Genomic DNA, 16,023 nt, shown 5'->3' on the forward strand with positions numbered 1-16,023 from the left:
TCAGGGGACAGTTGTCCAGATACATGTATGTATGTACGTACGTATGTACGTACGTACGTACACACACACACACCCCAGATGCACGTTCACAGAGGCGCACATGAAAATCTCATCTTCTACAGTAAGTTTTGGCAGACACAGCTTCTGTACAGTAGAGGCACTGCAGCACACCTGGTCGCTTTTAGAATCTAGTCTGATGCTTAAAAAATAACTCATTTCTACAAGAGGAAATATGATTTATGATAACCCAGGACACCAATCTGACCAGAACCACATTCCATTTAAACTCACTGTACCACTGGTCTATGAAAGCAGTGCTCAACACTGCATCTGTGAAGCCTGGTCCTCTTTAGTGGACAGCAGCACAAGCACTGTGAGATGAATTTTATTAAAAAATGGTTGATTTATGACAGAGTTGGAGCCTTTCTTGTTTTGAAATACCTGACTTCCTCCTGGTATTCTGTCCTTTTCCTCTCTACCATTACCATCGCCGGTCTGCATGTGTGTTTTGACGTTGCTTTGGTAACCCTGAGGGCTGATGGAATTCCCTGTATCTCTTTTCACAGAGGGTGACGAGACAGGAGTGATGGATAGTCTGCTGGAGGCCTTGCAGTCAGGGGCTGCCTTCCGCGACAGAAGAAAAAGGACACCGAAGCCGAAAGGTGAATTCTGTACTTGTTTCTTTCTAGGGAACGGTCACAGGGAAGAGCAGTTTTTCTCCCTAATTCTTTTTAAAGTCATATGTCACAAATACAGTGCTGTGGGCCACAGTTGTTTCTAAGTTTCTGAAGTTTGCTTAATCCCTTACAGAGACAGATGTCACAGAGAGATGCATTCCAGTTGGCTGGTGTCAGTAACACATTAACAAATCAATGCACTGATCCTAGCAAATCCTGATTAGTGTGACAGGTCTCATCTAAAGAACCATATGGACATTGTCCCAGGAGAGTTTGCTGTAGCACAGTTAAACTGGGAGGAAAAGTCAGAGCATTGCTGCTCCAGGTGGTTCAGTTCAGGGCATTGAAACATTGCATTGTCTCGAAGAATACCTAAGCTTGGAATAATCATGTAATGCTCTTTTACTTCTTAAGTTGAACATACCTCTATATTAAATCTCAATCTCTCTCTCTCTCTCTCTCTCTCTCTCTCTCTCTCTCTCTCTCTCTCTCTCTCTCTCTCTCTCTCTCTCTCTCTCTCAGCAGATATTCGGCAGAGTCTCAGTCCAATGTCTCAGAGGCCTGTTCTCAAAGTTTGTAACCATGGTAATAAACTTTATGCATAAATTGCATGTTATTCTTATCTGCTTTTATCCTGTTGGTCTGTAGTTTTTACTGTGCTGCTACTGAAGTTCTCAGGTCCCAGTATATGTAAGATAGTAAAACTGTGTAGATGTGTGTCTTTGCTCTGAGATGGGGGGCTCCACTTTTCAGTCCTACATTATTGCCTTGAGTTGTTTCTTCAGTTTTTCTAATTAGGTTGCAAGGAAATGTTTTGTTAGTAGTGTTGTTTGAAGTTACATTTGCACGTTTCTGATCGGTGTCATCCCGTGCACCATTTCAAAGCAATGTGATTTCCTGGTAGCTACTTTTAAGTAGTGGATTCATTGTACATCAAGGCAGGCGCGTGGTAAGTATTGAAACCTGTATCCATTTTCCCTGCCTTATTTGTCAGTACAGTTACAGACACTTCAGCTCTCATTTTGGAGAAACCATAAATACTGGTGAGCTGCTTATACTGTTACAATGGAAGGATGCCACAATTACCAAATTGAAGTGAATCCTCTTCATATCTGATATTTATCAAAGACTTGAATCCTTGAAAAGATCCCGTTCACGTGTCATCTACTCACCTGCATTTGTGCTGGCCTCCCCCAGGAGTCCACCTGACACGGATTGGCTCTTACTCCTTCGATCTCTGTTCTTTTGAGTTCTCTGTTACTGGATCTGCTTACCTTCTGTCGTCAGAAGCATGTCGATCTTTTGAGAGTCCCATTGGCTCACAGTAAGCTTGTCATCACAGTTTGCTGGATTTGACAGAAAACCTACCTGATGAATTTTATTTGAAGCTCTTGGGAGTTTCTATAAGTACTAAGATGTGACTGAGGGAGTGTATGCCATGCTTCTAGGTAATCTAACATAGTTAATGAAGTAATGTAAGAGAACACGGGAATTTGATGATTGCCTAGTATTTATTCATAGTATTTTTAGTAAATGCTGAAGAAATAACCAGAAAGATGAAATCTGTAACAGTATTTTTAAAAAGATCTTTCAACTTTTTAAAGTATGCTTTGGCTTTTGATTTGCCTTTACCTGTTCTAACAATGGCAAAAAAAAAAAAAAAAAAAAATGGAAGAAGTGATGTTCATTATGAGTATTAAGTAATTCCAAGTCTTAGCTTATGATTTTACACCACCATGGATTATAGAATTATAGATGAAAGTCTAGAGAATAGTAACAACTTGAACTTTAGAGATATTTTCTTTAGCAGAGAAGTGAATGCAAATCCACAGAGGCTGAAAACATCTCAGGAAGACAGAGCTACTGACAGCCCTGTGGCCATAATTAAATTCTCCAGCTCCTCCCACACTTCTTTCTTTGATTATGTGTAGGGACTTTAGCATTTTTTTTTTTTTTTTTTTTTTGGTTTTTCGAGACAGGGTTTCTCTGTGTAGCTTTGCGCCTTTCCTGGAACTCACTTGGTAGCCCAGGCTGGCCTCGAACTCACAGAGATCCGCCTGGCTCTGCCTCCCGAGTGCTGGGATTAAAGGCGTGCGCCACCACCGCCCGGCGACTTTAGCATTTTTAACTAATAAAAGGTGTGTGTTTATGCACATTATTCTTTTTTGTTTGTTTGTTTGTTTTTTGTTTGTTTGTTTGTTTTTTGAGACAGGGTTTCTCTGTGTAGCTTTGCACCTGTCCTGGAACTCACTTCGTAGCCCAGGCTGGCCTCGAACTCACAGAGATCCGCCTGGCTCTGCCTCCCGAGTGCTGGAATTAAAGGCGTGCGCCACCACCGCCCGGCAATGCACATTATTCTTAAAAACAAGTTTGGTCACTTGAATTTATTTCTACTTGGTGAGAAACATGAAGAGCAAACAGTAAATCTCAATATAAAACCACTAAGACAATTTAACTGATTATATTAGAAAAAAGAATGACATATCTCCATTGGCTGCTGCGTAACTTTTGTAGTTACAACTCAGCCCCCATTGTAAATCATGAAAAAGGAAAAGGAAAAAACCAACCACGCAACACAGTGATTACTTTACTATGACAGTTACTACGAGAGCATCGTAAGGATCATTTAAAATACGTATTTCAGATGCTATGAAGGCAAAAGCTATGTAAGGTAACTTTGTATACCAGCCTTGGGGAACTCAGTCCTTCTGTGACTGTAATGTTAATAAATGTCTGGGGTATAATGACTTGGCTGTGATTGCTTATAAACTGTAGTATTTCTGTTCATTATAGAAAAGCTGCTGAACACTGCATTCTTACAACGCTAATATGTACTATCTTAATGCTTGGGCTATTATGACAATTAAGCTAGGAAATTATATAGCAGCCAAAAGAAATATACCACAACAATCAAAAATTCTTTTTTCTAGTATTAATGTAATCAATTAAATTATCTCTAGTAATTTTATATTGACATTTATTGTTTCCCCTTCACATTTCTGACCAAGTGAAATAAATCTAAATGACCAAGCTTATCTTTGACAATAATATGCATAAGCATAAAACTTTTTAGACTAGATATTGAAAAGTCCAGGTATACTTAAGTCTTTTCACTTCTAAAGGATTGGGAAGATTTGTAGAAGATGGTATTTTAGAGTTAACTCTATTCTTTCCAAAATGTACTTTGTTTTCATTAAAAATATTAATACTACAACTGAACTGTGATTGCAATGCAACATTGAATCTATTTAACTTTTTAATTTGTTTCTATATGCTTTGTACTAATGCCAGATATTTACATCTATGCAAGTATATTTGTTGATGTTGACTTCATAACTTATTTTTTATTTATAAGATTTTTTGTAATTATTTTAAGTTTTGTAGCCTATTCACATTATAATAAATAATACAGAATAAACATTACCTGAGTCACTGGCTCTCTAGCCAGTAACTTACTGTAGCCAGAATGCTTTCTAAGTATTCTGTTTACTTCTCAACATTCCTGTTTCCTAATCAAACATGAAACACTTCTAGTAGCCTCCTTAAAGACATTCTGCCAAAATTGGATCTTTTCTCTGTGACGTCAGAGTCCAAGTTCCTAGTCTGTTTTCCATACCACCTTTGAAGGAGCTATGATCCCTTCCCTGTAGGACCTGATGTCTTCTCGTGCACCTGTTTTCTCCTGTGGCCGAATATAGAGTTACTTAGATTCCTTCTCTGGGAGGTTCTGCAGCCTCTGGTGTGCTTTGCCTCTTATTCACACTTGTAACCACTAGATAGCACTGTTTGGCTAGTCTTTGGCTTTACAAAAGCATTCTTCAGGAATGATGGCCACTTTTTATTTCTTTTAATAAAACCGCTATGGAAATATCTACATTAGTTTTAACAAACAGATGCTATTTAGAAGTATCATACAAGATGTGGTTACATATATATAAACATACTTAAAGTATACATATGTGTGTGCCATGTGTATGTCTCTCTATGTATGCATACATATGTATCAAACCACAAATACATATGTATACACATAAGTACCAAGCCACAAATTTAGTCTTATTAGCTGGTGTTTTAAATTTTTGTCTTCATATCTTTTATTGGCCATTTATTGTTAATATCTTCTTAAAACCATAGCTATAGTTACAGACCTTGGAGATTTATCTTTATATGCATAGTGTTAATCAGGGTTCTCTAGAGTAACAGAGCTTATAAAATGAATATATATATGAAATTTATTAGAATGACTTACAGGCTGCAGTACAGTTAATCCAACAATGGCTGTGAAGGCAAAGTCCAAGAATCCAGTAGTTGCTCAGTCCACAAGTCTAGATGTCTCAGGTGGCTTTCAGTATATGCTGGAATCCTAAAGAAGTAGGCCCTATAGCCAGTGAAGGAATGGATTTGATTCAAAAATTAATGAGAAAGACATCTGGGGAAGAAGTAGGATAGATCTCTCCAAATTGTCAAAGGATGGGAAGATACTTGTGTCCCATATCAATGCTCATCAAAAGGTGTCTTCAGCTGAGGAAAAGTTCAGTAATCCAGTAGATAGGATGACCCTGTCATGTATAGTCAGCCTCTTTCCCCAGCCAATCTTGTCATTGCCCAGTGGGCCCATGAAAAAAGTGGCCATGGTGGCAGAGATTCAGGTTATGCATGCACTCAACAACATGGACTTCCACTCACCAAGGCTGAACTGGCTACAGCTGCTGCTGAGCGAACAGGAGCCACAGATATGGATGGCACCATTCCTTGGGTAACCAGCCAGTGACTTTGTGGCAGGCTGACTACATAGGACCACTTCCTCCATGGAAAAGACAGCACTTTGTCCTTACTGGAGTAAATATTTATTCCGGTTATGGATTTGCCTTTCCTGCACATAATGCTTCTGCCAAAACCACTATCCATGAACTTAGACTGCTTTATCTACCATCATGGTATTCCACACAGTATTGCTTGTGACCAAGGAACCCAATTCATAGCCAGGGAAGTGTGGCAGTAGGCCCACGATCATGGGATCCACTGGTCTTACCATGTTCCCCACCATCCTGAAGCAGCTGGCCTGATAGAAAGGCAGAATGGCCTTCTGAAGACACAGTTACAGTACCAATTCCAATTAGCAGCCTGGAGGGCTGGGGCAGGATCCTCCAGAAGGCGGTATATGCTTTGACTCAGAGTCCAATATAAGTTACAGTTTTTCCCATAGCCAAGATCCACAGGTCCAAGATTCAAGGGGTGGAAAAGAGAACAGTTCTACTCATCATCACCCCTAGTGACCTACTAGGAAAATTTTTACCTTGTGTTCCTGTGACCATAAGTTCTACTGGCCTATAAATTTGTGTTCCAGAGAGGGTATTGCTCCTGCCCAGAGCCACAACCAACATTCCATTGAACTGGAAGCTCAAACTTTCCCCTTAACCCTTTGGGTTTCTAGAGCTGATAAAACAACAGGCTAAGAACAGAATAACAGTGTTTGGAGGGGTGATAGATATAAATCACCCTGTGGAAATTTGATTGCTTCTCCATAATGGAGGTAAGAAAGATTATGTCTGAAGTGTAAGAGATCCTTTGAGGCATCTCTTGATGCTACCGTGTCCTGTGATTAAAGTCAATGGGAACCAAAACAGCCTAATTCAGACAGGATGACAAGGGGCACAGACCCTTCAAAAATGAAGGTATGGGCAAAGACCTGCTGAGGTGCTTGCCAAAGGTAGAAAAAATACAGGATGGATAGGAGAGGAAGGTTGTTATAAGTACCAGCTAATGCCACATGACATTCGCAGAAAAGAGGATTATAATTGACATGAGTGTTTCTGTCATATTTTGTTAATACATTTGTACAGATACTTGTATTTTCTTTCTGCATTTCCTTATTGTGTGATGTAATAACAATTAAGAGAATATCAATGGTTATCATATGTAGCTGCAAGCTTTCCTGTGTCCCACCTGACCCATGGTCAGGGCAAATCTCTCACCCACAGTCAGTCCCTCAACCTTTTATAAAATAATCACTCAGATGCTTGTATTAATTTTAACTGCTTGGCCATTAGCTCAGGCTTATTACTGATGATCTCTTACACTTAAATTAACCCATAATTTTTATCTATGTTTAGCCATGTGGCTTGGTACCTTTTTTCAGTTCTGCTTTCACATCTTGCTTTCTCTGTGTCTGGCTGGCGACTCCTGACTCTGCTCTTCCTTTTCCCAGCATTCCTTTAGTCTGCTTGCCCCACCTATACTTCCTGCCTAGCTACTGGCCAATCAGTGTTTTATTAAACCAATATACAAGGACATTATCCCACAGCAATCATATTTAAGTTTGCGATACTAAAAGAATATCTCCTGAACATTGCCACCTATTCTAAATTCATAATGTGTTTGCAGTTTTACAAGGGATAGTTATATCAGGCATAATTATTGACCTGGTTAAATATATAATGAGCTTGTGATTATATGTGGCATGTTTATATCCTCTTTAAGCATTATTATGATTTGGTTATTGTTTTCATTGGGAAATTAATCACAACATCCAGGTGTATGATTGTGTGTCAGTTGACAAGGGGTAGACTTGTGATGGCTATTCTTGGTTAAGAATTTGACTACATCTGTTAACTAAAACCCAGAAATGGAGAATACACCTGTGAGGGGGTTTTGCTTAATTTGAAGAAGGAAGATCCACTTCTAATCTGGATCTTAAGGGAAGAAGACACACCTTTAGTCCAGATCTAATCTGGGCCACACTTTGTCCTGGAAGCCTATATAAGGACATGGAAGAAGGAAGCTTTTGTTCTTTGCCTGCTTGCCCTCACTTTGCTAGCAAGTCCATCCCTTCACTGGCATTAGAGCCTACTTCTGCAGGATTCCAGCGTCTACTGGAAACCAGCTGAGACAGCTAGACTTGTGGACTGAGCACCTACTGGATTCTTGGACTTTTCATTCACAGCCAGCCATTGTTGGATTAGCTGGACTGCAGCCTGTACGTCATTCTAATAAATCCATTCTATATATAGAGAGAGATTCATTCTATAAGTTCTATTACTCTGAAAACCCTGACTAATACACACACATATGTATCAAACTATAAATTTAATCTTATTAGCTGCTATTTTAAACTTTTGTCATCATATCTTTTATTAACCATATATTATTAATGTCATTTTAAAACTATAGTTATAATTCCAAACGTTGTAGTTTATATGCATAGAGCATCTCTTATTTCAGAATTTTTAAAAAATTATATATCCTTTGGACTTTTGTACTAAAATACCTTGGTATACATTTGACACCCTGATAATAAAGGATTCTGTCTCCAGTGGCCATCAGAAGCAGTGAAATCTTACATATAGCCAACTATCTATCCCTTATCCTGTGCAGATGTCTACTAAAAGTATTTGGGTGACATCTTTCACTGTTCTCTTTTCTTTTACTTTGGCTTTGAAATCCTAGGCTGAAATTGAATTATTTTTCCTTGATAACCCACTATTTATTCAACAAACTATAATAAGTGTTCCCTGGGCACTTTGGTTAGATACACTAGGGCCATGGCTGTAGCTCAGTCACTGGTAGAGTGCTTTATAGTATGTGCAAGGCATTGAGGTTGTGGTTGCAGTGGGGCAGGTCTGATGCAATAGATGGCTGACATTTAAATGTTGGCATAGTGGTATGGGTACACACCTGTAATTCCAGCACTGTCTGGGATTGCTTTCTATTGCTATAGTAAACACCATGAGGAAAAGCAACTTGGAAAGGAAAGGATTTATTTCTTCTTATAGCTTATAGTCCAACACAAATGGAAGTTTGGACAGGAAGTAAAGGCAAGAACTCAGAGTCAGAAACAGAAGTCGGGGCCATGAAGAAAAGCTGCTTATTGACTTGCTCTCCATAGCTTGCTCAGCCTACTTTCTATATAACTCAGGACCACCTACCCAGCTGTGGCACCACCCATAGTGGGCTGGGTCCCCCACATCAATACTTAGGAAGGAAAATGCCCCTACAGTCATGCCCACAGGCCAGTCTAATTCCTTCATTTAAGGTTCTCTTTTCCAAGATGACTGTAGCTTATGCCAAGCTGACAAAAAGCTAACCAGTGCAATTTGACCCCTCGTCAACTTGACACTCACATATATCCTAGTAACCCATAATGTTTCCTTTCTTATTTATCCCCAGGAACTCTTGTTAATATTATAATATAAAAGATTTTAAAAGTCGCACAGTCTTTAAAAGATGTAAACATTTTAAGAACTCATTCAGCACCAACAAACAGCATCAATTGTTGCAGTAAAGCAAAAGTTTCACATCAGTGGACTGGTTTCTGGTAAGTCACAAATGTTTATTCAACACAAACTGACCAGAAGTCACAAATTCCTAGTTAAAAATATCACATGAGTGGCTCCTATAGAGTTTTTAGGAGACTCTGAAACTTCAAAAGCCAGGCCTCCATCTACATTTCTGTCAGTATTCTTCCAAACTCCTGCAGAACAACCCACTGAGTGCTGAGCACTCAGCAACTTTTCCAGCCCGAAGTTCTGACTCCTTACACAATCCTCTCAAAACGACAAGGTCAAATTTGTAACAGTAATTGCCTACTCTCTGGTACCAACTTCTGTATTGGTTTCCTTTTCTATCACTGTGATGAAAACTGTGGCCTAAGGCAAGTTTAGTTTGGGGGAGGGTTGGATCAACTTCCAGTTTGCAGTCCATCATGTAGAAAAGTAAGGGCAGGGATACAAGGAGAGAACCTGGAGGCGGGCACTGAAGTAGCAGCCGTGGATGAACACTGCTTACTAGCTTGCCTTCCATGGCTTGCACAGGTTGCTTTTACAACACAACCTGCCCATGAGAGGTACTGCCTGTAGTGGATTGGGCCCTCCTATATCAATCATTCATTAACTATGAAAATACCTCTATAGACTTGCCTACAGATTGAACTGATTGATGCAGTTTCTGTTTTGAGGCTCCCTCGTACCAGATGACTCTCTCGTATGAAGTTGACAATAAAAACTAACCAGCTAACACTCAAGAGGCTAAGGAAGTATGGAAGTTCAGGGTCAGGGCAGCTCGCTCTATACCCTAACAGACAGAGAGAGAGAGCACGCAGAAACACCTTACTTACCACAATGTATGATCTAGTTCAGAGATAGACCAGTAGTAATTTCTATTCATTTGCTAAGTGCTAGGGTGCATTGTTGCTAGAGTTTTCCTGCCTGGCCCACAGTCAGGACAAATCTCTCTCACCTGCCAGTCTCACAGCCTCTCAGACCCGACCAAGTAAACACAGAGACTTATATTGGTTACAAACTGTATGGCCGTGGCAGGCTTCTTGCTAACTGTTCCTACAGCTCAAATTAATCCATCTCTATAAATCTATACCTGGCCACATGGCTCATGGCTTACCGGCATCTTCACATGCTGTTTCTCATCATGGCGGCTGGCAGTGTCTCTCTGCCACTTCCACTTCCCAGCTTTATTCTCCTCCTTGTCCCGCCTATACTTCCTGCCTAGCCAATGGCCAATCAGTGTTTTATTTATTGACCAATCAGCAACACATTTGCCATACAGAACATACAGCAGTGCATATGCAAATTTTTGACAAGATCAGAATGTCTAAAAACTAACCCAGACTTGGCTTCAGTTTTCAGGTATGGTCAAAGTGTAAACAGAAATAAATGCAGAGCCTGAATAGCAGAGATGCACCCTAGCAGCAGTACCTTCTCAGCAGGGCCTTTCTGAGCCCCTCAAGAACCTGAGAAGCTGTGGTTTCTGTTAGCATCCCACCTTCCTGTAGGATGACAACACGGTTCTTACAGCGTTCTTTTCAGTATCTTTCTTCCATAAGTTCCGTAGAGTGGAGGCAGGGCCATCAGCAGGATGCCTGTGTTGTTTTCTCTCATAGTCTAGTACTTAGGTGGATTGATGGTCAGAGCATAGATGTTAAGAAAGAACGTGTTGAGTGAACAGACCTGGTTGTGTTTAGGTTATGGAACAACTAATGCATGCTTAGGAGCATAATCAAGTGTCTGAATGCCACCTACATAAGTGAAATTTAATATGCCAAGTGCTAATGCTCTCACTGTGAGTACAATTAGCTCTTCTCATCTCCTCCCTTAAATATTATTTGTCATCAAAAGGAGGTATTTGATCACCACTAGTCTATACTTAGAAGACTGTTGGATCAGATGTGGAAGGTAGAATATAGTATTTTCTGAGAGGCTCAGGGGCCCTTCTAAACCTTTTCCCTAATGTACTCGTGAATGTATACCATTAAAATGAAGGAAAGAGTGTATCTGCTGATGGGAACAAGCCATTAAGTCCCAACCTAGAGAGAATACCGTCACTCTTTTAGTTCAATGTAACAAAAGTTAAAGAGCATTTTTTAATGAATATCTTACAATCTCAATTAAGGGTTCATGAATCATCTGGTTGGTTAAAAGTAAAGGATCACGTAGAGAAAAATAACATTGAGAATTTGTTGCCAGGCCAAGGAATTTGGACTAATTTGATATTTGAGTAATAAGTACAGAAGTGAAGGGACAAGTACAAGCCAAAGGGAAACATTCAGAAGGTACTTTAAGTGACCATGTGAACTGCTGCAGGAGAGGGGGACGTGCCACTGGGTATTCTAAGATAGAAAGAAAGAACACTGTCTGTCAAGAGTCGGTCCCAGAGAAGGGCTTATCTTATATAAGCAAAGGAGTTGTCTAATGATGAATCTTTAGAACAAAAGAAGAAACACTTGAGAAATGGACTCAGTGGAGGATGAGGAACTGAGAGAGAATGGCAGAAGAAACATACTAGGAGGAGGAGCCTGTAGTAGCTGGAGAACTTGGTCAGGGACAACTTGAAGGTTGTAAGAGTTGTCAGGACTCGAGGAGCTTGCTCTCTTTTCTTAACCTCTTGTTTTCTCTGTAACCTACGACACACTCCTGGGTTGCTAGTGCTTTTCCAAGTGTGATGGCTCCTGTTCTCCTTGGGTATTTTTCTTCTGATGTGCGCAATCAGCCTTTTGTGGCAGAGGATACAAGTAGGAATTGTTGAGTCACTCCCTCATGGCGCATCTGCTGCAGTTTGATTGCATCCTCCTTAGATGGTTTCTCTTTTCATTAAGGAGTACAGTAGGATTTTTTTCCCCCAAGTTAAATGGATATAGAGTAATCAGTAAAGATTTTTACAAACTATATGCAATTAAAAACCCTAATGATAAAACTATTTAACTGTGACAAAATAAGATAAAACATAATCAAAATTTTAGGCAAACAAGTATTACACATTTTTAGTGAACATCCATAACCTAAACAAAATTTTGCTATATTATCTTTACAGTAAATCAGTTCTTAATAGCCTTAATTTGGATTTGATTATCTATTTTTACACTCCCACTTATATATGGAGCTTTGAGAGATTTTTATAGAAATAAGATTGTATTGCCTCTAGGCACAGCTGCTCCGCCACTCTTCAAGATTTGAAGTCAGAATTAAATGTGGAGCCAGTTAAATATCTTTGAATTAGCATATTTCTCTGCAAAATAGCTCTAAGGGAGACATACAAGTCAGGTTTTGTGTCTGTGCATCAAAGACTTCTATCTACAGCCACCCTTAACCCCAATCCAAACAGTCCTGGGTCCCCTTATTTCTCTACCTTTCTTTTCCCTCAGCAACAAGACCATGGCCTGGGGTAGAATTAGGAAATGCAAAGGTTTCAGGGGTGTCTACTGAGTGCTGACTACCTCACAGCTTCTTTAAAAGCAAGGAGCCCAACGGGAAAACAGTCTCTGTCAAGAGAACTTCATCACAGTGGTAAATGTTGACAGCACCCATTTCTATTTCTTGTAAATGTTTCCTAGTTAATGTAGAAAGAGCGTAAGGAACAATGTAGTGAAATAGTAGGATTTCTCTAACTGTTGCTGACTTATTTGGTTGAGAAAATTTTTTGTTCTCTTGCTGATGAACTTGTGCCTGCCTAATAACCTAAGAAAGGGAGCTATTAAAATACTAATTGTTTCTGACACCTTTATGCTTGGGCTTTCAAGCAGAATTAAATGTTACTTGTAACTGTCAAAAAATTAGATATTTTAAGGGCCTTTTTTTTTTTTAAGGCCAGGAACATTAACCAATTTGGGTGTTTTTCCCATTTTATTCAAATATCGGTCTCTTGTATTTACTCTGTAGTCAAGCAGAAGAAGAATCGCAGCAGCTGAGCTCCTGCCGAAGTAAGGATGCCCTGTGGGTAGACAGCAAAGGCCTTTCTTTTCTAATTTTACAGTCAGGGCAGGACAACCTTTTGTCATAGTCATTATCAGGCAGACTCTTCAGCATGAGCAGCCTGGAAAACTCTCAAGTAGTGAAGATTTCAAATTGTTTTCAGAGGCCCTTTATGCAGGAAACAGCAAATGTGTCTCGAGTAATGAGTATTCACAAATGTATACTAAAGCCTGGACTAAATTGAGTGAAAAGAAAATGAGCAACTATTGTATAAGGAAAATAATGTCCTTGACTTCCCTGAAATTGTTGTCATGATTAACATGTCTCTTCTGTTTGTATTCCATAGTGAGCTATGATTATGATAATCTTTTAAAAATTTTTGGCCCATTCTGAATCACTTTTTTTTTCTTGTAATAGAGGTTCGAAATGTGGTTTATTAGGAGTCTATGAATAAATGTTAGAGAATCTCTGAACCCCACTTTCATTTACCTGTTAAATTTGGATTTTTGCCCTCTATGGGTACAAAAGATCTATTGATTTTTACCAAATTTCTCACAAAACAATAGTTATTGATTTTGTTTGATTACTATTGCATTGCTTTTCCTGGGGAGACAGAGAGAAATGTAATGTCTACCCCAGATAGAGCATTCATAGACCAAAAAAACTATCCATCCACACTCAACTTGTTGAAACAGTGAGGTTTTTGGGGGGTTACTCATGTGAGGTCACTCATGGGCAGCTCCTACCACCCCAGCCCAGCCCAGCCCAGCCCAGCTTCCCACCTCATGTATTCTCTAACGTCCCTCAGGACCAGATGCACATGAGGTAGGGTGCTGTCTGGCTGCAGGGAGCTCTCAGTGAGGGCCTGATGACCCCATATAAAAGGGAATATTAATAGACCCATCTTAGACGGTTTCCATGGAAGTGTTTGCAGATGCTCTGGTTTAAAACAATGGCCATATTCAGGAAACACGTACACAGCAAATTACGGATCTGATAATTTTGTATGTAAAATGCACAGGAAGTTGTTTTGTTATACTGATTTGCTATTGAAGAATTAAATTTTCATTGACATAGTAAAAAAATATGTTAAGTATCTGGCAGATCTACAGTTGTGGCCAATTGCATAGGATAAACACTTAAGAACTGTTAGAAGAGTGGGACTATAGAGCAGGCTGGCTGAATGAGTTTAGAGTTTAACACTATGGTATTAGTATTGCTTCATCAGACCCCAACCCCAATGGCAGGAAGGTGTGCAGGATCAATGCCACTTAGATGTGACAGGTAAGGAGAGAAGCCGAAGAAGGAATACTCTCCCCAGAATCTACCATTCCTGTCCATAGAAGCCAAGAGAAAGAGCAGTTCCCAAAGCCAGAAAGGTCAGAGCAGCAAGACTGGATGAACAGTAGGCAGACTGTATAGAAGGGCACAAAGGTCGGTCTGGTAGGATGGGGCAAGTAGACCCAGGCAGCCTAGGTGGTCAGAAGAAGAGTACATATGCACTCTTTGGGATTTTCATCTGAGTGAAGTGGAGGTGGGTAAAGACTGATAGCTAGAATTAGAGGTATGTGTGTCATGAGAGTTGCCCCTCATGCAGCAGAGTGTTGCCTTCATTGTACTGTCTTTGTAGTGAGAAGGAAAGATGCTATGAAGGTAAGAGGTCGAGATTCAGTAGTGCGGGTGAAGCACCCAGTGACTTAGCCCTGAGGGCTGATAGGACGTGGACAGTACAAGGCAGGATGTTGCACTAGAAGTGGAAGTAGCTGTTTATAGAGGAGAGTTCAGAGGTCTCACATATCATATTGATTTCCCCTGAAAACTAGGATATAAAAATCTCTTCCTGGAAGTGTGGGAGGAAAGGGCTGTGAAGGATGATGGGTAACCTCTAGGGAATGTGAAAGAAAATCAATCAGGAAGACAGAAAATAGTTTTTGCACGGATGGTCCAGTGGCGAAAGAAGAAGACTGTTTGTGTAGCAAGACTTCTCTGTGAAGGCTGAGGGGAAAAGAAGTAGGCGAGGTGCTTCTCAGACCCTGTAACGAAGGGCAGCTTGTCCTTAGTGGCCTAAAGGCTCTGACAAACTCCACACATGATACAGAGCTCTGGTGGGCAGTGAGCAGATGGAGAGGGTTTAGCACACCAGCCCACAAGAGTCGTTACAATTTTAGAGGGTATTTTTATTTCAAATTTGTGATCATTTAGGGAAATACTGAAACCTTTTGGAGCATCACACGTGAATGTGTGCTTTGGCATGGCATGGCTTTGCACTTGCTGTGCATGGCATTAGAGTGGGATACTGGTTCTTCCAGGCATGTGCCAACTGCGTCATCTGAGCTCTTCAAGAAAGTGGCACTTGGGGCTAAAGTACTTACTTCTAGGACACGTTTAGCTTGACTTTGATATTTCACGTACTTTATTTTCCTTCATTAAATGGAAGTAGCCAAAGATAACAGAAACCAGTTTTCAAGATTGTTGTCAGTATAAAAAACAAGCATTATTGAATGGTGACTGATACATAGTAAGTTCTTTAAAAATAGAAGTATGTTTGAATGTTATTTATGAGAACTTTGGAAAGTCTAGAAAGACAAGCCTGGCCTTGAGGAACAGCAGGGAATCACTCTTGACAGTTAGTCAAATAGTTGGTGATTTGAAATCTCAAATAGTGCAGTTGGTTTGTTGTTGTTGTTTGGTTGGTTGGTTTTCTTTTCTTTCTTTTTTTTTAAGTCCCCTTTCTGTTACTCTAGAAAATCTTAAAATAATTTATAAAGAAAAAAGGTTTATTTTGGCTCTCACCCCATGATCTGTTGGTCAACATGTATTGGATTTGTTCCGACACATGCAGGAATACATGGTAGAGCAAACTGATCACATTGTCAAAAGAGAAAAGACTATGGCCTCACAGTCACCTTTAAAAACATGTCTCTGATAACTTAAAATGTCCCAAGAAGTCCACCTCCAAGCACAACTACCTCCTACCTCTTCCAGCTGTGACGCACTGGTAATAAGTCGCTCCCACATGCAGCTTGGAGGGTGGACTAGATCCAAGTGATTGGATTGATCCTGGCATATGATTTCCCCTTCAACTTTACTTTTTCTTAAGCTCTCTTAAAATTAAAATACACTATGTGCCCCGTAAGTTGTCTGGGAAA

The 16,023-nt window shown here is 39.9% G+C and overlaps 1 protein-coding gene across 3 annotated transcripts in view; it reads left to right on the forward strand.

Moving 5' to 3' along the window:
* The window catches only part of Diaph3 (diaphanous related formin 3), a 502,378-nt gene that overhangs the window by 380,706 nt on the left and 105,649 nt on the right, over positions 1–16,023 (forward strand). For 2 of the 3 annotated variants that reach the window (XM_052732620.1, XM_052732622.1), the window contains 2 exons: positions 567–662; positions 1,200–1,262. In XM_052732620.1, coding sequence (XP_052588580.1) covers positions 567–662; positions 1,200–1,262 — 159 coding nt within the window. The remainder of the gene's footprint in view (positions 1–566; positions 663–1,199; positions 1,263–16,023) is intronic. The other variant, XM_052732621.1, reaches the window with a different exon arrangement.

This window comes from Peromyscus californicus, unplaced genomic scaffold (assembly GCF_007827085.1).
Source record: "Peromyscus californicus insignis strain IS unplaced genomic scaffold, ASM782708v3 Scaffold_12__1_contigs__length_115047231, whole genome shotgun sequence".
Classification (NCBI taxonomy): Eukaryota; Metazoa; Chordata; class Mammalia; order Rodentia; family Cricetidae; genus Peromyscus; species Peromyscus californicus.